Genomic DNA, 23,786 nt, shown 5'->3' with positions numbered 1-23,786 from the left:
CCTCAGGAAAAGGGCGCGAAGAAGGCACGCAGCGCAGCCACCGCGCCCGCGCACCGCGCCCGCGCAGGCCGCTCCGTGGGGCGGGGCCAGCGCGCGGCCGGCGGGCGCCCCTGCGCATGCGCGGCGGCGGTGCGGCAGTTTGGCGGCGGGTTCGATTCAAACGGCGGCGGGAGGATCGGCCTCCATGGAGGGTGAGTTCTGCCGCATCCCCGTCTACGATGTGCTGCACCGCGCTGGGTATCTCGCGGGTGCGTACCCTTCGGGGGAGGGGGGCTGCGCCGCAGGGCACCCGGTCCCGGTTGCGGGGGCTGCCGAGCGGGGTAGGCCGGCGCGGGAAGGGGGAGCGGTTGTGGTGGGGGGGCTCGAACTCTGCCTTGCTCTGTGGTGACCGCGGCGAAGCCTGGTTACAGGCTTTATTCAGCCGTTTTCTCTATTTAAGGCTTGGGCTGGCGCCTTTTGGGCTGGCGGGGCAGCTCGGCGCAGGGCGGGCCCAGCTCGCTGCAAGGCGGCCCGGGCTGGGCCTGGGGGGCCGGCGCCTTCCCCCCCCCCCGAGCGCCGGGCCGCCTCGCCCCGACGGCCTCTCCCGCGGGGACCCTGCTTCCAGAATTCCTTTCATACTATTTACAGCATTTTAGAAATGTGAGGCACGCGGGCTTAACGTTAAAAGCACGGGAGCTAGTCTGTACCGATGGGAGCTCCGTTACTCGGGTATAAACGCGCTTGTGAGGATGTCATTTGAAAAACGCTTTACTGGGCGGGGGGGCTTCCTGGAGCCGCTGTGAACAAACATTACATACTCTAAACAGCTGCGGTTTAAAGCCAAATAAAGTTTACATAGGAAGATGGTTCTCTAAAGTAGTGGTATTTTAGAAATTAATCTACTCGTAGAGAATTGAAATGTAAAGCTCTCTTAACTGGGTTTTGAGCGGGCTGTGTTTGTTTTGCTTCCAGTACTGCACGACTTTGCTCAGAACCTTGTGCCCCACTGTCTGCTTGATGTTGAGACCCCCTCTATTATCATGCCTGTGTTGGCACTTTCAAATTTTTTCTCATTAGTGCTAGCTTGTAACTATGTTTTAATAGTGTCTACCATTTGAGCTATCTGTGGCTTGTTCTGGACCTTTAATCATGGGTAAAGTTTGAAGACTGCCCTTGGTTGTCGCTACCTTAAAGTCTCTGTTCTAGCCAGATATAATTTTGATTTATCAAATTGAAGGTTTAAGAGATCTAGAGGTTCAGTGTATTATGGTGATCTCTTGTAGACTGTAGTGTTGTTATGGTCTTTTTCTTGCAGAAATACAAATGGCTTTTCCTTCAAAGAAACAATGTGTCAGCAAAACACCAGATCTAGATTTCAACGAAGATCCCAATTCTTTTAACTCAAATGTTCCAGCAGATGGTATCTCCAAAGCTACAAACCAAGGGTAAATGAAAAGAAAATGTTGATGGATTTATTACCTGGCAAATGTCCTAAAGACAGCTTAGCATTTTGCAGATTTTGTCAAACTTAACAGACTTGGTAGTCTGCAGGAATGCAGTGGTCTTCTGGTAATTGTATTTTTACCTGTCTTTTAAGGTTGCCTAAATCTGCTAAGAAAGTGGAACCGCTTTCAAAGAAGTCAGCTACAAGAGGGTATGTTTCCTCAAATCTCTGTTAGCTCCCCTCATGCAGTAATGCTCCCTCTGAAGGGTTATGATGAGCTTTCACCCATGTACGGTTTTCTTGCTCAGTTTTGCTGATTAAAGCCCTTGGTCAGAAACAAGAGCAAGTGCTTCAAAAAAAGGGCACATTTGTGGAAGTAAAAGAGAAGAAATGTAATACTGATGGTTTTGCCTTTAAATCTTTGATGCTTGATTCTACAGACATATCAACAGATACAAACTAGAAGCAGAGCTGAAGACCAAGAATCAGCTATTAGAAACAGCCAAACAGCAGCTACACTCCAGACTAACAGGAGCACAGGTAAGCAAAGCAAGGGTGTGTGTGTGTAAACAAATCATTAAGTAATTCTTATATTCTGACCTCTACAGAGTCAGATCATAAGATTGTCTTGCTCATTTTCCTGTCTCCATCAGATGTCAGTAGAGTTTGGGTGGGCTAGGGTTTCTCCCCTGATACCCATAATATCTGCTAGAACCTGGAAATCAGCTGAGCTGCAGATGTATTTGGATGGATAATGTGTCCAGATCTCTTAAGTAGACATCAGAGTTCTAATTCCATTTTAAACTCCTGGTGGGAGAATATTTCAAGTTCACAGCTATAGACTTGCATGGCATTTTATTAAAACAGCCTTAATATTGCCAGGTGCTTCCTAGCTGCGTTGAGAGAAAATGCCTAGCTGCATTGAGAGAAAATGTGAATATTGCCACTGATGGTTTGAGGTCTGTTAGTTCTTTTTCATCTGTAGCTCCTAACACATGGTAGATAAACTATCCGATTTCCTTGTTCCTTTTGCCTAGTTTCTGCTAGCTTTGGTAGGCCATCACACAGTGCCGTGTGAAAGTGCATACACTATTGAAGGTATAGGTTCAGAAATGTGTATGGTCTCGTTTCAGTAATGAAGAACATTATCCTTGGTTTTTGCTCACTGCTGTGCACTGACTTTGAGGGACAGCGACCTCATTCTCTTCCGAGTATTTAACACAGAGCTCAGTTTATATAAGCTTATGTTCCTTCATGTGCTATTGTTTCATATTGTTGCCTAATCTTTTAGTGCCTTCTATATTTTTCTGCAAGTTTTTTTCCTGTCTGCTCAGCACAAGTGAGAGGCCAAACTTGGAATATTGTGTCCGGTTCTGGGCTCCTGGTAGGAGGGAGACATGGACATACTGGAGAGAGTGCAGCCAAGGGCCAGCAAGATGATTAAGGGACTGGAGGAAAGGCTGAGAGAGCTGGGACTGTTCAGTGGATTTTGTTTCAAACAGATTTGATTTCTTTATCAAGTCTAGGTTCATAATTGGCACATTGTTGTTCACCTCTTGCAGATCACTGCAGGAGACACTTGGCACAGTTTTTGTCATGTGCAAGAGGCTCTACTTGTAACCTTCAGTTATAAGAGCTCACTTTATTTCCTAGTTCTCAACCAGTTACTAATCTGAGATGATCGTTCCTTTTATCTCACAGCTTGATTTCTTTAAGAGCCTTTGAGACCTCCTATGAAATGTTCAAAAAGCTTCTGATGCTATCAGCTGGATCACCCTAATCCACATGCTTATTGATTCTCTTAGAGAATTGCATTCCACTTGTGAGGTTGATCAGCTTATGCAATTGCCTGGTAATATCTGAAATGTGTAGGGAATAATGCTGTAGCTTAAAGATTCGAAGATGCCCTTTTCTTCCCAATGCTTATATGCTCTTCAGTGTGTCAAATGCTTATATATATATATATATGGGAGGGAGTACAAGAAAAGATATGCTAGGATTGCCAAAAGGGAATTTATCTCTAGGATTGACTTTTTCTAGTAATTGCTATGACATGTGGATGTGATAAATGTATTGATCCTGTCAAGAAGCAGGAGTAAGTGTCTGCAACAGACTAATTTGGTGCAGTAGTAGAGACAGAAGGGCAAGATCTGATTGTTGGCGCTAGCGGAGCACTTGTTAAGCCATTAGCATCAAGCTCAGTATTAGTGACTAATGAGAAGAAAACCTCTGGTAACTTGCTTCACTTGAAACCTGTGTTAATGATAGGGTACTATAAAGGAGTTAAAGGAGGAGAATGAAGGCCTGCTACAAGAAATTGAGAAGCTCAAGAAATTTCAGCAGACTTGCATGGTGATTTTAGAAAGCAGAAACATTGATCCTGGTAAGAGCTATGCACTTCACATCCCATTCTAGTTCTCATTCTTCAGAATGATTTTTGGGTTTTTTCCCCTGTCATAACTGTTCATCAAATGTTTGGACTCTGCTTCCTTGTTAAGGAAATACTACTGTGGCTCCAGGGGAAACTTTTATCGTAGCTTAAGAGAAAAAGATCCTTCCTGTAGTAAGCCCTGTCCTGGATAAATTTTGAAAATAATTTCATCATTCTTGCTGTGGAAATTACTTTGAAAACTCTGCTTGTAAGAACTAATAGTTTATCTGTATATTAGAGGTTCACTAATGCATCTCATAAATTAGTTACAGGCAGCAACATTTTGGAGGAGGAAGAAAAGGCACAGGAATGCCAGAAGCAGACAGTGGTAAGAAAATTTTGAAATAGTGGTAGGAGTTCATGGGCTTTGAGAGGTCTGTGTGCTGCTGCCCTTCTCTACTGATGTGATTGAAACAGCTGCTGAGACTTCAATTTATTTTCATTATATTAAACTATTTTCCTTTTGGCTCTTCAGCTGTTAACTGAGAAGCTCGTAGAAGAATTGAGGCTATTTAATCAAACAGCTGCAAAAGAAAAGGAGGTGCTTCAGGTAAGACTGAGACTTTGATTCAACCAGGTACTGAGCACCTGGTGCTGAGTGAGATTCTGAAGGTTATTTTGCTCCCTCCAGTCCTGCTCCAATCTCCAAATGAACTAGATGGTGAGAGCCTGCAGTATTCATCTTTTGTTATAAACATACATGCATGAAGGAAACTGTTATGTGTTACTCCCTTTCTAAATAGAGGACTTTAAGCCCCCTTTGCTTTAGCAAAGTTTCTAGTGGGGCAATGTTAATTCTCATCTCTGTCTCTTCAAGTTGAATCGTATACCTTTGAACTTGAAGAAAGGCAGAAGGTGAAAGTGATATTAATGACTGATAGCTTTCAAGTTAGACTGAATCAGTTCCAAAGTAAAGATGGATGTTGGTACTGGATCTATGTAGATCAACTCCTCTTGAGAGAGGTTCTGGACTGTTACAGGTGCTTGTAAGTGCCGCTGGCGGAACACTGATCTGCTGGTCCAGTTGTTACACTGGGATTCAGAAGACTTCATCTAGCTTGGGAACTGCTGCAGACCAGTAAGCAGCTTCAATAAGTCTATGTATGGACCAAAATAGTAGTCAAACTACAGTTCTGCCATTCTTGGTAAGAAGCTTAAGAGCTAATCAATGAAGATCACTTCCGAAATTTTGCTTGTAGATAAATTGCTGTTTTCCTCAAGGAGCTAAGGTAAAAGACACCCCAGTCAGGGTGAACTGATGTTAGTTTAGCACATAAGACCCTGCTGAAGAGTTCAAATACTTTACTTGGAGCTGCTTTAGAGCCTGGCTTTGCTGTTAGTACTTTAGTGTTAGTAAAGTGTGGTGTACACTGACTTCTCTATGCAGATGGCAATGGACAAGTGGAAGTCAGCAGAAGAAGAGAGACACCAGTCCCTGGAGAAGCATTCTGCCTTTCAAGCAGAAATTAAGGAATGTTCAGCAACACTTAATGATTTGGAGCTGCTCCTGGCAATGTGAGGCATGAAGATGGACTAGACTGGGTTTTTTGCTGTTTTACTGATAGTTTAGTGGTCTCTACTTGGCAAACCCAGTTCTGTCGGGGCAGGAACAGGACTGTGGCTGGGCAAGCGGCCGGGGCAGGACTCGTGGCTCTTACTGCTCTACCGGCAGCCGCCGGGGCCTCGCCTGGACCCTCCTTACCGCACGCCGCTGGCGAGCGGCTTCCTCCTCACGATCCTTCGGTTCCTCCGCGCTATAACTCATTAAGTTAATCATTAAACGCGCTCTCAATTCCCCGAGCCTGCGCTGCTGAGCTGGTGCTTTCCGGGCCCCACCGGAGAGGCGGGCGGCGGGGCGGGACGCACCCCCGGGGCCGGGCCGCGCTTGCGCGCCGGTGCCTGCCCGGGGCAGCCATGGCGGCGGCAGTGATCGGGCGGGCGGCGGGCTGCGCGGGGCTGCGGCGGGCGCGGCGGCTGCAGGCGCTGGGGCTGCGGCGGCGGGGCTGCGCGGGGCTGGCGGTGGACGACACGGTGAACGGGCTGAGCGACGAGCAGCGGCAGGTAGGGCCCGCCGGGGCCCCGCGCCGCCGGTGGCGGGCGGCCGGAGCGGGGGGAGGAGGGGGGGGCTCCCAGCGGCGCCCCGCCGGGGGTGTGTCGGGGCTGGCGCCCGGTGATTGGCCGACGCCGCGGGGAGCCGGCCTATCCCCGGGCGCGCTCTGGGGGCGTGGCGCGGCCGGGGCGGGAAAGGCCCGCAGCTGCGGGAGCCACGGCCCGGCCTGAGCCCGCGCTGCCGCCGCGTCATCGCGACAGGGCGCTTCCTCACGATAAAGCCTGCTCAGCGTAGCGCTCGGGGGAGAAAACATGCCCTGCATTCGCGCTGGACCTGTTTTGTCAGAAACCGTCAGCAGTGTGGTCGCCAAAGGAACGAGTTAACTGGGCCAGGTCGAATCTCGAGGGGGTGTGCGGCTCTCCTAGCGCGTTCCCCTTGCCCAGCGCGGGGACCGAGGCGTTTAGGATAACGGCGCCTTGCCTTGTTGTTTCCTCCTGTGTTCAACCGCAGCCTGGTGCCAGCCAGCATGGCACTTAGCCCCCTGCTGCCCTAGGCACGGGGTGGAAGGCGCTGGCCCAGGCCGGCCGCTGGAGCGCTGTTCCTGGGGCCTCAGACCTGCAGCTGTAGCCCTGCCTCCCAGGCCGCCGTGACAGCAACAACACGAATGTACCAAATAAACTTACTCGTTCTTGCTTTCTTATGAGAGAAGTGTTCTTTGCCAGGTTCGTGTTCGAGGTTTACAGCCTTATCAGCTTGAATTGACTCGTTTCTTTGTCCTTCTGCATTCAGTAGGTGTTAAAGGAGGAAAATATTCAATAGTTCATATCTGTCTGGTGGAAAAGCTAAAAAAAAAAAAGACTGCAGTAATGTTCGTTAAACTGAATTAAGAGCACTGTCATTGTTATAAACTGGCTCAGACTATCAGGGATGTGTGTCTGAGTCTATTCCTCAATCTCTAAATTGTTATAATTATGGTTTAATCTGCTTTTCTTCCCTCTTTTAAGCTTTAAGCTCAAGTTTACTGCTGACAGCTTTATCACAGTGGAAACATTGAATGTGTTTTGGGGTTGGTTGGTTTGGGTTTTTTTTAAGTTTTAAATGTACCAATGGTGGGAAAGCTTGTTTGGTGGTACTGGAAACCAAGGTCTGGGAGGTCATGGAAACTTAACATATCTTCTTAATTGTAAAAAAGAGGATGCTTTTGTTGTGGGGTTGAAAGGCAGAGAAGTGTGGGCATATTTTGGTTTGTTGCTTCTGACCTTTCTACAGGTTCTGGTTAAACAGCAGCGGGTTTCAGTCTCATAAGATTGTTCCTTCACCAGCATTAATTTGTCAGAATAAAGAACCAAACAGGAAAATGGGATTATTAAGATCTCCTATAAAGTCTGGACAAAGTTTTAAAATCTTCATATTAAAAACACTTAATGTATTGTATATATTTTATTAGGGTGTGTATGGACTTCTGCAGAATGTAAGTATTCGAATTTTAAAATTTAGAATAAATTTTGGGATTTTTAACACTGGAGTCTATGAGCATATCTAACTTTATTAAATTTTCCCTCTGCAGAAAATAGCACCATAGCTAATGTAGTTCCAGTTTGATACACCAACATATTTTAATTAGTATGCATGCTTGTTGCAAGCATCTGCATATAATTGAATGAAACTCTAAACAGCTACTGGATGGGGATAATACATTATAAGTTCCATTCATCAACTTTCAAAGTTTCCTGACCAAAAACATCTCCTGAAACCATGGTGTAGGCAGTAGTTAAATAACATTCTCTCAGGGTGGGGTAAGATTTTTAAGGTTAAACACTGAGAGGAACTTAGAGAAGATACTGATGTACTTAAAGATTAAAGGGCCTTTCATGTGGTCTTCCAGCTAGTAACCTGAAACATCCATTTCCTTGTGGTCTTCTCCTTCTGGGTTTGGGATCCTGGAGTTGCCTGGCAGGGGAATTTTGGGAATATCCTAGAGAAGATGACAACAATATATTGATGAGGTATAACATATGTGTTTCTCCTCATCTCTTTTCCCAGCTTAGACAGACCATGACAAAGTTCTGTCAAGAGCATTTGGCTCCAAAGGCCCAACAGATTGACCAGGAAAATGAATTCAGAGGCATGCGGGCAAGTATTTAATGTGTGCATTTAAAATAGATGGTAGTGAAAGCCTGTTGGTACTTTGATCTGTACATTAGTCCAGACAGAGTCCTAGTCCACACCACAGGAACATATGCATTAACTTTTCAAACTTGAAAGCCTCTATAGAAAACAATTTTTGGTTTCCTGTTTTATGTTTTGTTAATGACTTTCAGCAACCTGGGGCAGAACCCAGTCAGCATGCAATAAAAAAAAAAAAAAAAATGAAAAAAAGGATTGATAATGGCTTTGTTTGGATTCTTATTGTGGTATTTCTGCTTGGCTTTGTTCACACTCCTCCTCCAATATATGCTTTGTATTCTCCTAGCTAGGACCCTTCCTTGGACAGCTGAGTTTCCTCTCAAATCTGTTGTGAAAATATTGTGTGCAAATGCTGAAGTGTAGCATTGTTTGACCGTCTAGCTGAAACTTGCCTTCCTAATAAAAACAACAAATTTTGTGCAACAGGATTGTTTGATGGATGAAAATGAGATATCTAACTATTGGTTTTCATAAGCTCCACAAGACTTAAAAAGCTCAGAACATCTGCTAGGATTTCCCAGAGCTCTGATGTTGACATTTTTAGGGATATATGCACAGCTTTGAAGTGAAGTATATAAATTTAGCCTGGTGCACCAGATGTCATCCAGAGCTATTGAATAATACTTTCTGAAGTCTCTGGAGACTATTTGCTGATAATTATCACTGGATGCTGAGGCCATGAGACAAGCGTTCACCTGTGGGTCCATCGTGTAGTGGAGGGGAGGCTGCAGTCTGAAGGAGCAGCAAAGAGATGCTCCCCTCCCTGCCCCCCAGCATTTTTGTGGTCCTCATTGGGGACATCCTTTGCTACTGCACTATGTCATGAGTTCCCTCTTACTCTGTGATGCTATGTGCAAGACACAGCTGTTGCGCAGGTCTGAAGTCAGCTGGCAGCTCTGTGCCTTCAATCATGAGGTTGTCACTTGAGCAGTGTCGTTGCCAGTGATAATCGGGGTGGTAGGCAAATGGAGGAGTTGGTGAACAAGGAGTACGGTTTGTCCTCTAGCAGATGGACATGTACGTTACAAAGTTCAACTACGCAAGACTCAGTAATGTTTATCTAGGCCCTGTGCATGTCTAGTGTCTTGGCAGTCTTGAAAACCTACAGGTTACATGTTTGAGTGGCCCTTGTGGATTCAGCTCCCTTAGCTTCACAAGTCCAAAGTGTTCACAAATTCTCTGTTGTGGTCACCTTATAACTTTTCTAGAACCACCTGCAAGGCTGTAATGTTCCCTTTTTTTTGATCTCTACTAAGGACGCTTCCATGGCTTTGCTTACCAGTTTCTGTTTTACTAAAAGTACCAGCGAATAGCAGCTCTTGTACATAAGTCCGTGGTTTCAGTCATGGATGGCTTGTGCTAACTGCTGTTGGCAGCAGCTGCAGGCTCATAGGCCCACACTGTGCTGCCAAAGCAGTGACAAGGATGCCTGAGGTAAAAGGCAAGCATAAGTTTAAGTCATAACATCCTAAGTAATCTTTGGCAAGAGATAGTATATGAAAGTCTAGAAGTGCAATTTTTTAAATTAATGTGAAGTTTTAATTATTTAAAATTCTTTTTAAACTGGGCAGTGAGTTAAATCTTAAGACCTGTCCTTCCAGAATTAAATGTAGACTTGTGAATTTTCACCAGATTCAACAGACCACTCCCGTGTGTAGCATAACTAATGTCCTTAAGTCTGTCTGGGTTCTTAGTCCAAAGGATGGAGCTGCTGCTGCTGCAGATGGAGTAGGTATTATGTATTTATCTTGGAGATATCACAAGAATAAGGTAAATTGATGTGTTCAGTGAGCTACCTGGGAAAACTTCTTATGCTGATGCTCTGACTGTGCGTCTGGACTGATTGCTTGTTCTGTATTTGTAGGAATTTTGGAAGAAACTCGGGGAACTGGGCGTTCTGGGGATCACGGCTCCTGGTAAGTCTGTCCCCACCTTTTACCTTCTACTGGGTGATTCCTCAAACAAAAGAGAGACTACTTAAACACAGGCTTTCCGGTTCATAACAACCTTGTCTGTGATGTGACACCTGCTTTATCCAGAAGCTCCTATCTTTGTGTTTTTTAAAAAGTATTTCGCAACTTTTGTTACTCTTTACTGACTTGGAATCCTTTTTCCATGTTAGGCTTCTTCTGGATGATTAACAGAATGCCTTTTACAGTTTAGAAGTACTGCTCAGAAATGGTTTCTCCAGATATAACATATGCAGCTCGAGCATGTTTGCGCTTCTCTAATATGAAGCGTTTGCTGCAAGTTTTGAAGAAAAGTATCCTAGAACAAACATCCATCTCTAATAGGAGAAGTTAAAGGGTATAAAACAATGCTCTGAAAAGCCGTGATAACTAATGGAGAGCTGACCACGTCCAACCAGTCAGAAAAAATCAGGGTAAATCTTATTCAGCCTTGTCCAGGTTAGTTGAAAAGTGTTTTGATTAATGTTATAGATTACTGAGGCTGCTATGGTCATGCTGAATGCACTAACACAGTGTAATGAGGAGAAGCCCTTAGTGGAGAAAAGCAGCCAATGGGGCCTTTATTTCCCCATCGTGAAGTCTGTGTTTCTGGATGTGCGTGTGCAAAGGCTTCTGCAGAAGCAAGCTGAATAGCAATGCGTTGAAATAATGCCTCTGCATTTCTTTCAGTGGCACTGAGTCTGCTTGAAAGAGTCTGTATTTCTGCTTTCTTTCTCTTTACTCTTCCCAATTTACTGCTGCTCCTGTTTTTTCTCACTCTTACCTTCTTTCTTCTTTGATGTTGTGCCTGAGGCTTACAGCAGTTTCCCACACTATAAATAAGCCGTCCCCTCATGAGCCCTGTCCTTTTTGATTTCCTCAAAGATTTACCTCTAAAACCTTCCTATACCCAGAATTTTTTGCCTTATTTTTGATCGTGGAGTTGTGTGTGCTTTCTTTATTGGCTTTGGCTTTAGTGCAGGAGGTGAGGACAGGGATTTAGGATGTGAAGATAATGTGAAATCTTACGAAGATGTATGCTCAATTAAATGGCGTGTTTGGGCACCAGTGGATCAAGTCTATTAAGGGAGCATTTTAAATAACAGTACTTTTTGTTTTCTTCTTAAAACTAAGAAAACTATGTTGGTTTGTAATTTTCCATTCATTTTATAAAGAGCTAAGTTAAGAAATGCAAATATGTAGCTGCTGTGGAACAATAGTACATAAAGACTAATTCTGAAAGGGCAGCATCATTCTAAGTCACACTGTGGTTTGTATTATACAAGAAGCTGACTGGCAGGATTATTTTCATGCACCCCTTGCAGTACAGAGCAGTCATGGGCCAGTCCTGCTTACAGCAGGCAGTTACTGTTTGTGTCTTGAGGCAATAGCACCAAACCCATCCGTTCTATGGGAGTGAGTAGAGAACTCTCTTGTTTTGGCATATATGGGAAATTATTAAACCCATCTTTTAGGATATTGATGGTAAAACCCTAAACGTTGATTGTGGCAGTGAGAGGTGATTCAGAGGACGAAGAGCCCTGCAGATAAAGACAGGAGTCAGAATGAGTGCCATGGGAGGAAAGGCTGCGTGTAGTGCCAGTGGCTGTTGTGTTAATTTGATGAGTCAGGAACAGTAGCCCTCTTCGAGCCCAGGTTACACACTCAGCTCTTTGGGCACTGTAAGTGTGCAAACGTATTTGCTGTTACTGTTGTTGCTGCTTGCTTACAGCATTCATCTGGATGACAAGTAGGTGTTCCCGGGTTACCTCCCTGACTACTTCGCAGTGTTTATGACCTCCTGGTTTAGTTCTTGGCAGTACACCTGCTGCTTGCCTGCAGAACAAAGCTTCTACATTGGGATGTGACTGTATTTGGGTGTATATAAGTGTGTGTGTAGGTGTATCTCTGTATATTTGTGGGCTGTCAGCTGCTTGAGGACATTATGCATTTCTCAGCCTTCTCATTTTTTTCCTGCCTTCTCCCTCTCCCTGTTCTACTGTGTACCTTTAATCTTTACCACCAGTTTTAGACTCAGCTCGGTGTGCCTAGCTGGATTCCCAGTTAGGATGATCGTGCTGCTCTGTCTCACTTCATCCTTTCTTGAAATCTGCAGTCTTGCCACTGGTGAATCACAGCAGTTACATTTATGGATCATTCTCCTTCTGAACTGGATACCCATGAAAATGCTGGTCTCCTGCATGTTTGTGGGCTTAGGAAAGTCCCTAGTGCCCCACTTCTTGAGCGGTTTGAGGATTCCTCACTTGTTAAGGGGTCCTTGTTACGACAAACATGCATGGACTTTACAGACTTGCCCTGTGTTCCTTTGTCCTCTCACTGAATACACATTGCCACCTTATGATTTAATCTTTGTCATAACATTAAGGTTGCACTTAAGGTTGGTTGATAAGGACTCATTGTTCTGCAAGTATTGGTAGGATGTTTTAGATGTATCCTTAGGCATGTTATGTATAAAACTATGCTGTACAAATATGCAGTAAATTATTGATTATGCTGAAGAAGTAATATCACTGTGCCTTTAAGATAAGAAAACTGAAATTCAGATGACGGGGAAGGCCAGAGGTCCCAGCTCAGGGACAGTGTCAGTCAAAAGCAGAAGCTGCCCTGTGTCTTGGGTCTCATTTAAGGCTGAGCCTGACCCTGGGACCCCATGCATGTGTGATATACTCCATGGTGGTTGACATGAGGTTTCTCTTCTCTTTTCAGCGGAATATGGTGGATCTGCTTTGGGGTATCTGGACCATGTGCTGGTGATGGAGGAAATTTCTCGTGCATCAGCAGCTGTCGGGCTTAGTTACGGTGCCCACTCAAACCTCTGTATCAACCAGCTAGTGCGTAACGGCAACGAGGCCCAGAAAAACAAGTACTTACCCAAGGTACGTGGCTGGAAGAGGTGAAACTGGAAAGGGTTTGGGTTTTGGCTGTGTACAAGGATGAACATCTTTCATGGTGTGTAGCATTTTAAGCACTAGTCAATCTCCGTCACCCAACCTTAGGAAATACCTTACTTGCTAAACTTGCCCTTCTCTATTGTGTTAATATTTGTCCTGTTAATCCATATTGACCTCTGCCTGTGCCAAGCTCCACGTCTGTAGGCAGCGTAGTCCAGCTCTCTGGAGCTGCGTTATTAAATGAGGATTTGAGGTGGCGCTGGATGATATTCTTCCAAATTCTGAAATCGGTCAGAGATTTCTGAATGAAAGTCACTGCTTTCCTATTATGTTTTCCATTTCTCACTGCTTAGGTGCTTGGTTTGCCTATGCTGATTAACTACATGCGAAACTTCGTTATCTGGGGCATTGATGTTTGTGACTCAAAAGCATGTTCAACAGATCTCAGGTTTCTAAATGCGTGGAAAAACTTAGCTGATACATTGAATCCCAGCTACTAAAATTATCAGTGCAAGAAACTTGATTTAAGCCACATGCAAAGTATAGTATCACTTCCTCACAGGGTTGTGCAGCCTGCTAATATGTAACTCTGAATTGTCCTCATTGCTGCTCAGGTGTATGTTGATGCCCTCATTCGCTGCCTTTCAGTAAGATGTGTGATCACTTTAGTTCTTGCTTGTCTTGGTTTGTGACAGGGTACTTAACTAGTTTTGAACAGATCACAAAGACTTCTGTGGAAATGCACTGATGGATTGAATTGCTTGAACATATATCTTAAGTGTTGAGTCTGTTTTTTAAAAAAAGAGATCAAAAGGAGCAGAAGATGGATAAAAGTACACAGGGAGAAAAAAAAGGGTTGGGGGAAGCAAGGAGAAAAGGGCAGGATGAAAGGAACAGGAAGCAACAGCTATGACAGAGCCTGGTATGAGCAGGCATAGAAGAAGGATGTCCATCTGCTTTTGTAGTGCAAGTGTGGGGGAACTGGGCTATGAGAACATTGCTAAGGACTTTGCAATCTCTTTTCATCCCCATCATTGGCCTTTTGTGTTAAACAATCCTTGTTTATGTAAAAGGGCAGCCATAAAGCCCAGAACAAGGAGCTTGTGAAAGGCATATGGCTGCCTGCATGGTTCTTTTGGCATCTTCCTGGAGATGGTGTTTTATAAGCAGGGCTGTACTCATCTAGCTCAGACATAAGTTGAGTCATCCTTCTCATCCCGCTGTGATTTGGTTCTGTTCCCTCAGCACAGCAGTACAAGGGAGCTCCCTGCTAGGACTCTACCAGGAACAGCAGCTCTCATTTGCTGTTCTCACACGGAACAGCTACTGTGGAGATTCAGTGCAGGGGAGAGGGGAGGAGAGGGGGAAAAAAAAAAAGAAAAAAAAAGAAGGCAGGCTAAAGAGGGAACAGAAACAATGCTACTGCTCTTCCTCCCTTTCTAGTATTTGTCATTTCTTCCAGCTAATTAGTGGGGAGCACATTGGAGCCTTAGCAATGAGCGAACCTAATGCTGGATCTGATGTCGTGTCCATGAAGCTGAAAGCAGATAAGAAAGGTAAGGCTTGTCGTGTGCTGTCTGGATAGATTGCTGGTGTAAATGTCTGCTGTAAATTTAGACTAAACTCCCCAACACCACTGAGATACGGTGCTTGGTCTTGGATATACCAGACCATGTTTGCAGGCTTGTGCTGCCTCCCAGGAGATTCAATATGTTATAAAGCCAGGTAGTGAAGGCATGAGGTACACGGTTGAAGGTCTGAAAGTGGGCTTCTGATTGTGGCTGTGGAGGTTGATGGTATGATGGAACCAGTGGTAGGTTCTTTAGTTTGTCAAGCATTTGTTAAACTGGTTTTGGACTCCAGAAATTAAGGAAATTAGCTTTCTTGAACTCAGGAGCAACTTGCGCATGCTGTTTGTAGGGGTCTTAAGGAGCATCCTTGAAAGCCTGTTTTGAAATGAATGGAGTGAGGATATAGGTGTTGGTCTGATGTCTCTTGTGAACTAACAGATTGCAGCTCTTTGCTTCTAGGAGACTACTTTGTTTTGAATGGGAACAAATTTTGGATCACCAATGGACCAGATGCAGATGTGCTCATTGTTTATGCTAAAACTGATGTTAATGCTGTTCCAGCCTCCCGAGGTATAACTGCATTCATTGTGGAGCGGGTAGGTTTAACAATTCTCACAAGTATTATTGTAGTGGGTTTTCTAAAGCTAGCTCCTTCACTGGCTCATTTAGAAACCAGCTAGTTTTCTTTCTATAACTGTCACCCCCTTGCTCAATGACCAACTACTTTCTGACAATTGTATAAATCTGTGAGACTAGTCCTCTGCTGCGGTGACATGGCATACTGCGCTGTCAGCTGGGCACCCCTGGCGTATCCAAGCATGTCACCAGTCTTTAGGCCAAAAAGTGTAGAGAGAGCAGACAAGATTCCAACGTGAAAGGGCTTGCTTGTTGCCAAAAATTGACAGAGATATTGGAGGCCTTGTAAATACATCCTACTATCCTATTATCTAACTTGGTGGGCTGGGTTTTGTTGGGCTTTTTTTAAGCCAAGACATTAGAAGACCTCTATTAACTTCTTCCTCCCATTTTTTTGCACTGCCCCTTTGGAATCCTGAAATGACCTAAACATTCATGGGCAGGGAGCAGAAACAGGTTGTTCAATGGGGAACCCTGGGAAAATGGGTTTTTTCTTCCCTTTTAAAGATTTGGGGCTATGCTATATACACCTTCACCACAAGGAAGACAGGAAGCTGTGATAAAATAGATGGTACTGGAAATGTATAATCTCAGAGATCAGTAAGCCTTCTGATGGACTTAACCTGACAGCGATTAAATAGTTCAGTTACTGGCAAAGCTTGCAGCCCTTACTCTGGGAGAGTCAGTGTTGGCAGCTGTCCAGTTTATGTATTTGATATTTACGTGCATTAGAAAATGGATGCACTGGGTTCATATGTGCCCCACATATGTGCATTTTTCTCTGCTCATTTGCTTCCTCTGCACTTACACCTGTTCTTGTTCCCAGAGTGGGCAGTTCACTTTGACTCCCTTCATGTTCCTGTGGTCAGGGAAGTTCCACAGATCTCTAGCGATTTTATTTAGTCTGTCAGAATTGAGATTTGAAATGTATTTTAACTGTCTTGACTTTGCAGGGAATGCCAGGTTTCAGCACAGCCCAGAAGCTCGATAAGCTGGGAATGCGAGGGTCTAATACCTGTGAATTAATCTTTGAAGACTGCAAGATCCCAGGTGAGTTGCGTTCAAATCATGGCAGTGTGCACGTGGTGGTTTCCTGTCTTCTTGATCAGATAAATTGGATCGCTAATTACATGCGTGTTCAGCCTGTGACCTAGCGGGCTTTGCAGATGGTTATCTGCTCTTTGGCAGCCTCAAAAGAGAGCTAGCGAAACTGGAAAAGTGCACTCTGCTGGATTGCACTGAGTGAGCACACCCCTTGTCAGGTAACTTCTGGCTCACCTTCGTGGACCTAACTCTTAACCAGTGCTTCTGCAAAGCTGAGGTGGGGCTTCCGAACAAATTCATTTGTTTCCATTAGAGCTCCCCATCTTGTATATCGGAGAGCTTATTTCAAGGGTGTTTTTTTTCCAAAGTCACTGGAGACTATCCAACAGACGTTTGGTTTGCCCATAACATTTCTGCCTTATTTTGGGGTCAGGGCCTGAAAATGGACATCCTTCCCACCACGCATTAGTACAGCAGGGACCACCGTAATGGCCATTTCTGTTACTCCAGCGGCTATTTTTGTTGATAGAAAAGTTACAGCCTTTATATAGCAAGTGGAGGAGATGCCTTATCTGAGCTCATGAAAATCCTAATTGCATATCTGCAGAGCAAGTAACTCTCCTGCTCCCCATACACCACCAAAAGCTGCTTTGCAGTAAGTGGAAGAGTTTCAGCGGAAATCTGACATTTCTAACTTTATTGGATCCCTCCGCTCTGAAATCAGAAAGGCCAGTGCCCCAGTCTTCAGATCATCTCCTGGGTAATCATCCGTACAGAACAGCATGTTCTCATGGTAACAGGATTTCCATTTTCTGATAACTCGGAGAAGCACATCATTGCAGTGTTGAAAGTTAACACACTTTGCACTCTGGCCATTGATGCTGCTTCTGATCTTCTGCCTTGGAAGCTGAACCAGTCTGATGCTATTTCATATGTCTGCAGGATCTTTCTCTCAGATCAAGATGTCCTTTAGCACTGCAATTCCATCCACTTTAAATTATGTGGGTTTCGCTGTCAGCCACGCTCTGCTGAATGGCTGGTGTTTCTCTCATAGTGGCTGTTGTCCATGGACTCATTCGGTCATGTTGTACTGGTAAAAGTTGATTCAGAGCCCCAGGGGTTTGGGGGTTTTGGTGGTTTTTTTTTCTTTTTTCTGTGATACGCAGCCAGCAGATCTGCCCCCCTTGTGCAGTCAGCACGTACGTCCTTCAGCTCACCACATACCTATCCATACCTTTTCCCTGGATGTACAGGAAAGTGTTCAGGCTATTCAGTCCTTTTTTTAGCTGTAAGATGTCATTACTCGTGAACAGCTTTGTCACTGTATTATTACTGATGCTGACGTTAGTGTTCTGTTCTTCAAAGTGATGTTTGGTATTAGTATTTTTCTTTCTCGCCTGTGGCCCTTCTGAGGTTTTTCTCTGAAAGCCAAGCTTCATTCTTCTTCCTCTTTCTAGCCCCATATCATGATGATGACCCTGCAGAAGCTGCACTTCTCCATACGCTACATCAACATGCTTTTCAGTAAGCAGGAGACAATGCAGTCCATGAGCTTTTGCCACTGAAAAGCAGATTATATCAGGAGACTTATCTGCATGTGTCCAAGTCCCGTCTCATTTTCGCTTTGCATATCACACCTCTCAGATCTCTTGTGGTCAAATCCTGAAATATATATCAGTTCTCCTATATGGCTCGATCTCTGTCCATCTACAAAGCGCAGTTGTTGGGCTTTTAAGTTCTTTGCTAATGGTTAGAGTACAGCCTTGCTGAGGTGAGCCCTTTGTTCCTGCTTCTCTTTTTATACTTGTTAACATCAGCACGTGCTTCAGATTGCCCCAAAGTGAAACAGTTTCTTGAAGTTTTTTCTCAGCCCGTTACCTAATGTGGCTATTTTCCTGTTCCTTTTTCACAGAAATAATACTTGTCTTTTTAAAACGTTTATTTGTAACAACTGCAGTGTTCTGTTCAGGCTCTCTCACAGAAGGGGGGATAATGATTGTTCGTATTCTCCAATCTCAGAAGACTAATGTACATCACTCTGACATGTGATGAGTGGCGAGCTTTGACTGCTTGCTGTGTAGGCTTTGGTTCCTGTGCTGGGAATGCTCAGAGGTGTCCCAAGCATATCAGACAAGGATTTGCATTCATTTCAGATACACACTCGGTAGACATCAGATGGTAATGCTGTCAGTTTGGGTTAGATACAAGCTAATGGGGTGGTGAAGGGGGCTCCCATTTTGTCCTCCTAGGCTGTTAAGTCTCCTATTCTTGTTGGTGCTGAGCGGGAAGATCTCTGGAGAGCACCTTACCCTTTAGAAAAGAGGTGAGAGAATAGCAGCGATTGTACAAGCACTTTATAACCCTTTACTGCCTTTTCCTTTTTGGCTTTGCTTGGATTGAATATTGACATTTTGGTGGTAGGGAGTATATGTATTTAAACTCAGTGCCTGTCTAACTCAGCCTGAATGTTTGTGTCTCAAGCCAGAAAGAGAGGTGAATGGGACTGAAAGTTGCGGTCCTCCCCCCAGGGAGCATGGGCCCTTGGACAACAGTTTTGCACATAAGTAAATCACTTTCCTTTGCCAATTGCAGCTGAAAATATCTTGGGGACACTGAGCAAAGGAGTCTATGTTCTGATGAGTGGATTGGACCTGGAGAGACTTGTGCTATCTGGTGGCCCACTGGGGTAAGGGTTTGTCATCTTTTATAGATGTTTATAGTTTGTCATCTTTTATAGGCCAGAAGGATCCTTCACTCTCACCTAGCCCGGTGGGTCTCCAGTGGTGGTTGCAGATCTCAGCAGGAAGCATCTTGGATGGAGAACTGAGATACTGGGGCAGCTTCTGAGGGAAGAGGAAAGGCTGGGAGGAGGTGCTGGGCCAGAGCCGTGGAAGGCAGCGAGCTGCAGGGGAGGCGAGCAGGGAGATCCCGTAGCTGCTGGGTACTCCAGCTGTGCCATGGCTGCTCAGCTGGGCTGCTGCTGGAGGGTGCTCGGCTCCGCACTCCCAGGCAGCCACGGCTTGCTCTGCATCTGCTCCACCTTCTCCTTTAGCACTCCTCCTGCAGGTTTGTGGGTTTTTTAGTTTGAAAGCATCTGTGTGGAACACCCTCCGAGGGGCAAGGGATGGAATGAACCAGTGCCAGAAAGGTTGCAGATCTCTGCCTTCCAGTGTAGCCCAGGCCACAGACCCTCCAGAGCATGCTTTTAGAAATATTAGCCTTGATGTGAACATTTCCAGAGGTGGCAAATCCACCTTGGTCCCTGACTGCATGCTTCTGTAGCCCCACAGTGTGTATTACTCTGGAAATAACCAGTTCATTGCATCCTTAAAATCCAAAAGGCTATCCAGACTGTCACAGAGAGGGACCACTGGACTGGGTAAAGGTTTTGTTCTTCATTTATTCAGTCATTAAGCTCCCCAGTAATTGTTTTTACCCTACAGTCCTCTTGTCCTCTTGTTGGTCTCTCTGTACTAATCCTCATGCGGAAAGACCATCTTCCACAAAGCAGAAGGAGGATTTTTCACCCTTCTTGTTCTTGCCTATGCTGGTTTTTATGGTGTTGGCTAGTACTCCTTGAGTCAGCGCTCTCTGGAGATGCAAGGCAGCACAGACTGCCCTGGCTGCAGCTGTAGGAAAGCCCTTCAGCTCTTCATCTCGGTCCCCTGAATTAAGAAAGTAAGACCTTACCACAAGATGTCCCAAATGAGCAATATGTAGAGCACTAAGGAGAAAAAAGGGACCTTTGGATTTTATTCTTAGCGTTGTGTGAGCGGAGCTACAGGAAGATAGCAGCCTTATCATTTTAGGTGTGAGAATCTTTTTGCCTTAGATTACACTTCCGAGGTTTTTTTATTAATAGTTAATAGTTCTGTTTTCCTTTTCCTGCATATCTGTACTTTTCTTAGGCTCATGCAAGCTGTTCTTGACCACGCAATTCCATACCTACATGTAAGAGAAGCATTTGGACAGAAAATTGGCCACTTCCAGGTGAGGCAGAAAAGGAATTAGAAATTTTTCTCATCTTGCTTTTCTCTTTAAAATTAAGATGACGAGAGCTGTGTCACGGGAGGGTTTTGCACAGAGGAGGTTGCGTGGTGTTTGTGCTGGGGTTGCACGATGGAATGACGTTGGTGAGAAGGTGAAAGGATCTCTGAGCCCATTTACCTGAGTCGGTGGGTGAGGGACTGCTGCTGCCACCTGGGAGCCTGTGAATGGAGAGACCCTCCAGCTCCCTGCTGTGTCTTTGCTGAATCCATGATTTCTCTTTTGTCGGGTTTCTCTGAGATAGTTTGGGAAATGAGTGATCCCTAGCGCTCGGGCAGAAGGTGATCTTCCCCTTGCTCATGTTAATGTTTCTCTTCTGCGACATGCAGCTCATGCAGGGCAAAATGGCCGATATGTACACGCGGCTGATGGCATGTCGGCAGTACGTCTACAACGTGGCAAAGGCCTGTGACCAGGGCCATTTCAATGCAAAGGTGAGCTGGCTTCCACCTGGGCTGTGTCTGCTGGGGGAATTCCTTCCCTTTGGTGCCAGATCACGAGCAGGGTGGAGGTTCTGCACTGGGGGTTAAAATAACTCGCTCGAGTCCCCGAGTGCTTTTCTTTTCGCCTCCAAAGAAAATGAAAGCCTTGTTCTACAAAGCAACAGACTTAGCAGCATCGGTAGGTGTTTATTGGAAGCCCAAACACAGTATCTGGCTGCTGGAAGGAGCTGTAGCAGTCATTCTGAGGTGTTGGCATCTCCGCAGCCGGCACTGTCGCCACATCTCTGTCAAAGGAGGGGACCGAGCAGTTAGCAGTTGGAGCAGAGTGCCCTGCATCCCAAATCAAATCACATCGGTCTCCTGTGGGTATGATGTGCATTTGTGAGAGACCACCTCCCCTGGTGCTCTCTTTTTTTTCTGTCATTTTTTTTTTCTGTTTCTGTCTTCATGTGGCCTTTACAGGCCTGACACAAGTGTTCTGCAATGAGTGAAAGGCTGCTGCTGCTTCTTGCTCACTGGGGAATGAATCCTGTGCCTTTGTGATTAAGTAGTTCGGTCATCTTAGCAGGTGTCTGTAGAGTAATGGAAAGGTCAGAGTGACACAAAGATTGGAGATGGGCAGGTGACACCTTTCCTGACTGTCGTCGTTGTCACTTTCCTTTAGGACTGTGCTGGAGTGATCCTGTATTCAGCAGAGTGTGCTACCCAGGTGGCACTGGATGGGATCCAGTGTCTGGGTAAGTCCCTGGCAGCGTTTGTTTCTGTGAGTGGTTGCGGGAGGGAGCCAAGTGCAGTGCCAAAGCAGTGTGCTCCCCCGTCCCACCCTCAGCCCCCGACATCGAAGAAATGACTGGTGACTTCTTTTTGATGGCAGGCGGGAACGGTTACATCAACGACTATCCGATGGGGCGTTTCCTGCGGGATGCCAAGCTCTACGAGATAGGGGCAGGCACCAGTGAAGTGCGCAGGCTTATCATCGGCAGGGCCTTCAATGCCACTTTCAAGTAACGTCCGCCGGTGGAGCGGCAGTACCCTGACCACCATGAGGCCTTTGCCTGCACAGGCTGGAGCGCAAAGCTCCTTCTCTCCTTGCTTCTGATTCTGGGATCGTCGCTTGCAGACTCTCTTCTCCCTGCTCTGTGAACAGATGCTGCTGGACTGGGCTTTGACAAAATGAGTCACATGGTAGCATGGAAGGAAAAAATGTTTTTTCTCTTCTTGTGATCATCCTGATTCATCCTGTTCATGAGCCATCCTGATTTTCAGCGTTACAGGGCTGAGGTTCACCCAGGGGACGTATCACCATTGAAGCAGGCTGGTGAGCAGTGTGCCTTTGCTGAGCACAGAAAGTCACCCTCCCTTAAAGGAAAAGGGCAGTGAAGGAACAATTTCGTTCTTTAAAAAAAAAAACCAGAAACAAACACCAGAGTTCCATTACATAGCTAGCATTTAGTGTATTACCACTGGAAGGTGAAATTTCCCATTGTGACCTTCTGATGGGATTAATAACTTCCATTTTGGGAACCTGGCACCAACCGCATCATGGGGGTGGCTGTCATGAACACTCTAAGCATCATCGATGCACAAGCAGTGTTTTGGGTGATGATTCCTAAAACCTCGTTAAAATGCCACATCTGTTTCTTTGCATACTTCCTTTCCTGTTCCTGCTGCTTCTCAAGACATTTCAGTGCAGCCCCAAGTCTTTGCTGCTCTGATTGACTGCCTCCCGCGGTGTTATTCATCCAGAGGTGTCGCCATCCATCATTCTGGGAACAGTTAAAATGTCAGACCTGTATTGTGACATCCATGAATGAAGCAGGCAGGAGGAGGCTGACTTTTTGGGTTGGGGTTATTTGTTGATTTGTGGGGGTTTTTTTTTTCCCCAAAGGTTGTTCTTTTGGCAAAAGCATGTACTCACACTCCACCTTTGGTTGGCTAGAGAAGTCAGAGCGAGTGCAGCAGTATTTGTGGGTGTTTTCGGTTCATATTATATACAGCAAATTCAAGTTTACCTAGCTTTATTAAAGAAAATTGCACAGAATAATGCAAGCCTTAAAGGATGAATCACACAGAAAAATTGGATGTTGTAAATATGACAGAACAGTTAATTAAACAGTTGCCATGCAGGCAACATCCCAGCAGTTTTAACAAAAAAGAGCTTAAAGCTTTGTGTATTTTTGTTGTTGTTGTTGTTGACATCTGTCTATACTAGGTGACAGTAAACTAATATAGAACTTTAAAATGCCACGGATTGAAGAAAAATTCACTTTCCTGAATCACCAGGTAGGTCACCCATCACCCAGTGTTTATAAAAGTTACAAAACTTCATTTAATTGAGAGCTAGAAAGAGCTTCTAAAGTTACGGTGGTGGTGCCTTCTTCCTAAACTTCATTTGTATTCGGCCAGTGGATGGCTGTCACTCTGGAAGTGTCCCAGGGTTTAATTTTCAGTCTTAATCTCTGGATGGAGGTAGCAGAGTGGACAGAGGTGGCCTGCCAAGAATATCTTGTTGAGCTGCACCTGAAAATGCTTTGGGAATGAGCCTTGAAGCACAAGTGAAGTGCACTTCACATGTGAAGCACTAAGTGCATTACTGTACATTAATGTAAGAATTTATTTACGTGACCAGACGTTTATATTTGATCACAGAACAAATACAGATGTCGTCTTCTCCTGGATGTGCAAGTCACAAAACCGCTGCAGTTACTGCACCCCAACCCAGTGTTCATTGAAACACCAAGGGCAGGAATTTTCAGATTTGCCCAAATGATTTGGGGAGCAGATAGTGCTGTGGTGAGTCAGGGCAGTTGTGCAGCCCTAAATCCCTGAGCCCCTCATCCCCCCCAGCGCCACGGGCTGCCCGTGCCTTTCCTGGCAGGCTGTGGCCAGGGCAGCTGTGCAGCGGCCGGAGCTGCAGAGCTCCTTGCTCTCTACACTAGCTGCAGTTTCTGTGTCCCAGTAAAACAGCAGATTTAACTGGAGTGTGGTGGAAGCGCTTGCAGGGGCGGTGCAGAGCACAGGCACAGCCTCTCCAGCACGTATTGGAAACTCGTATTTTACCTGTTTGTTCTTCAGCTCTTTAAAACAGGAGTG

At 45.3% G+C, this 23,786-nt stretch overlaps 2 protein-coding genes across 4 annotated transcripts; both read left to right on the top strand.

Annotated features, from left to right (window-relative positions):
• The first annotated feature begins 54 nt into the window (after positions 1-54).
• Positions 55-5,654, top strand: KNSTRN (kinetochore localized astrin (SPAG5) binding protein). 2 transcript variants are annotated; one of them, XM_055722340.1, is made up of 8 exons: positions 55-191; positions 1,295-1,424; positions 1,577-1,633; positions 1,864-1,963; positions 3,692-3,806; positions 4,121-4,182; positions 4,330-4,404; positions 5,242-5,654. In XM_055722340.1, exons 1-8 carry the CDS (start codon positions 185-187, stop codon positions 5,371-5,373), a joined length of 678 nt encoding a protein of 225 aa, XP_055578315.1. In that variant the 5' UTR covers positions 55-184; the 3' UTR covers positions 5,374-5,654. The 2 variants fall into 2 exon arrangements, with proteins under 2 accessions (XP_055578315.1, XP_055578314.1); XM_055722339.1 differs by having other exon boundaries at positions 98-248.
• A 91-nt stretch (positions 5,655-5,745) lies between these two features.
• IVD (isovaleryl-CoA dehydrogenase) lies at positions 5,746-22,850 on the top strand. Of its 2 annotated transcripts, XM_055722337.1 has the most exons (12): positions 5,746-5,915; positions 7,948-8,037; positions 9,956-10,007; positions 12,768-12,937; positions 14,415-14,508; positions 14,983-15,119; positions 16,113-16,209; positions 18,796-18,889; positions 20,112-20,193; positions 20,580-20,684; positions 21,358-21,430; positions 21,568-22,850. In XM_055722337.1, exons 1-12 carry the CDS (start codon positions 5,769-5,771, stop codon positions 21,699-21,701), a joined length of 1,275 nt encoding a protein of 424 aa, XP_055578312.1. In that variant the 5' UTR covers positions 5,746-5,768; the 3' UTR covers positions 21,702-22,850. The 2 variants fall into 2 exon arrangements, with proteins under 2 accessions (XP_055578312.1, XP_055578311.1); XM_055722336.1 differs by lacking the exon at positions 7,948-8,037 and having other exon boundaries at positions 5,747-5,915.
• Positions 22,851-23,786: the final 936 nt, after the last annotated feature.

The sequence above is a fragment of the Falco cherrug genome, chromosome 10, assembly GCF_023634085.1.
Source record: "Falco cherrug isolate bFalChe1 chromosome 10, bFalChe1.pri, whole genome shotgun sequence".
NCBI lineage: Eukaryota > Metazoa > Chordata > Aves > Falconiformes > Falconidae > Falco > Falco cherrug.
Note: the sequence above shows the minus strand (reverse complement) of the source record. Positions and strands in the feature narration are given on the sequence as shown.

What these genes read in the sequence shown, in the direction of transcription:
- KNSTRN (XM_055722339.1), top strand. Translation starts at nt 185, where the DNA reads ATGGAGGGTGAGTTCTGCCGCATCCCCGTCTACGATGTGCTGCACCGC. An exon ending in CCGCGCTGGGTATCTCGCGG is followed by an intron (nt 249 to 1,294) that starts GTGCGTACCCTT and finishes TTTTTCTTGCAG; the next exon opens with AAATACAAATGGCTTTTCCT. An exon ending in AATGCCAGAAGCAGACAGTG is followed by an intron (nt 4,183 to 4,329) that starts GTAAGAAAATTT and finishes TTGGCTCTTCAG; the next exon opens with CTGTTAACTGAGAAGCTCGT.
- IVD (XM_055722337.1), top strand. Translation starts at nt 5,769, where the DNA reads ATGGCGGCGGCAGTGATCGGGCGGGCGGCGGGCTGCGCGGGGCTGCGG. An exon ending in CTGCATTCATTGTGGAGCGG is followed by an intron (nt 15,120 to 16,112) that starts GTAGGTTTAACA and finishes TTGACTTTGCAG; the next exon opens with GGAATGCCAGGTTTCAGCAC. An exon ending in CTATCTGGTGGCCCACTGGG is followed by an intron (nt 18,890 to 20,111) that starts GTAAGGGTTTGT and finishes TACTTTTCTTAG; the next exon opens with GCTCATGCAAGCTGTTCTTG.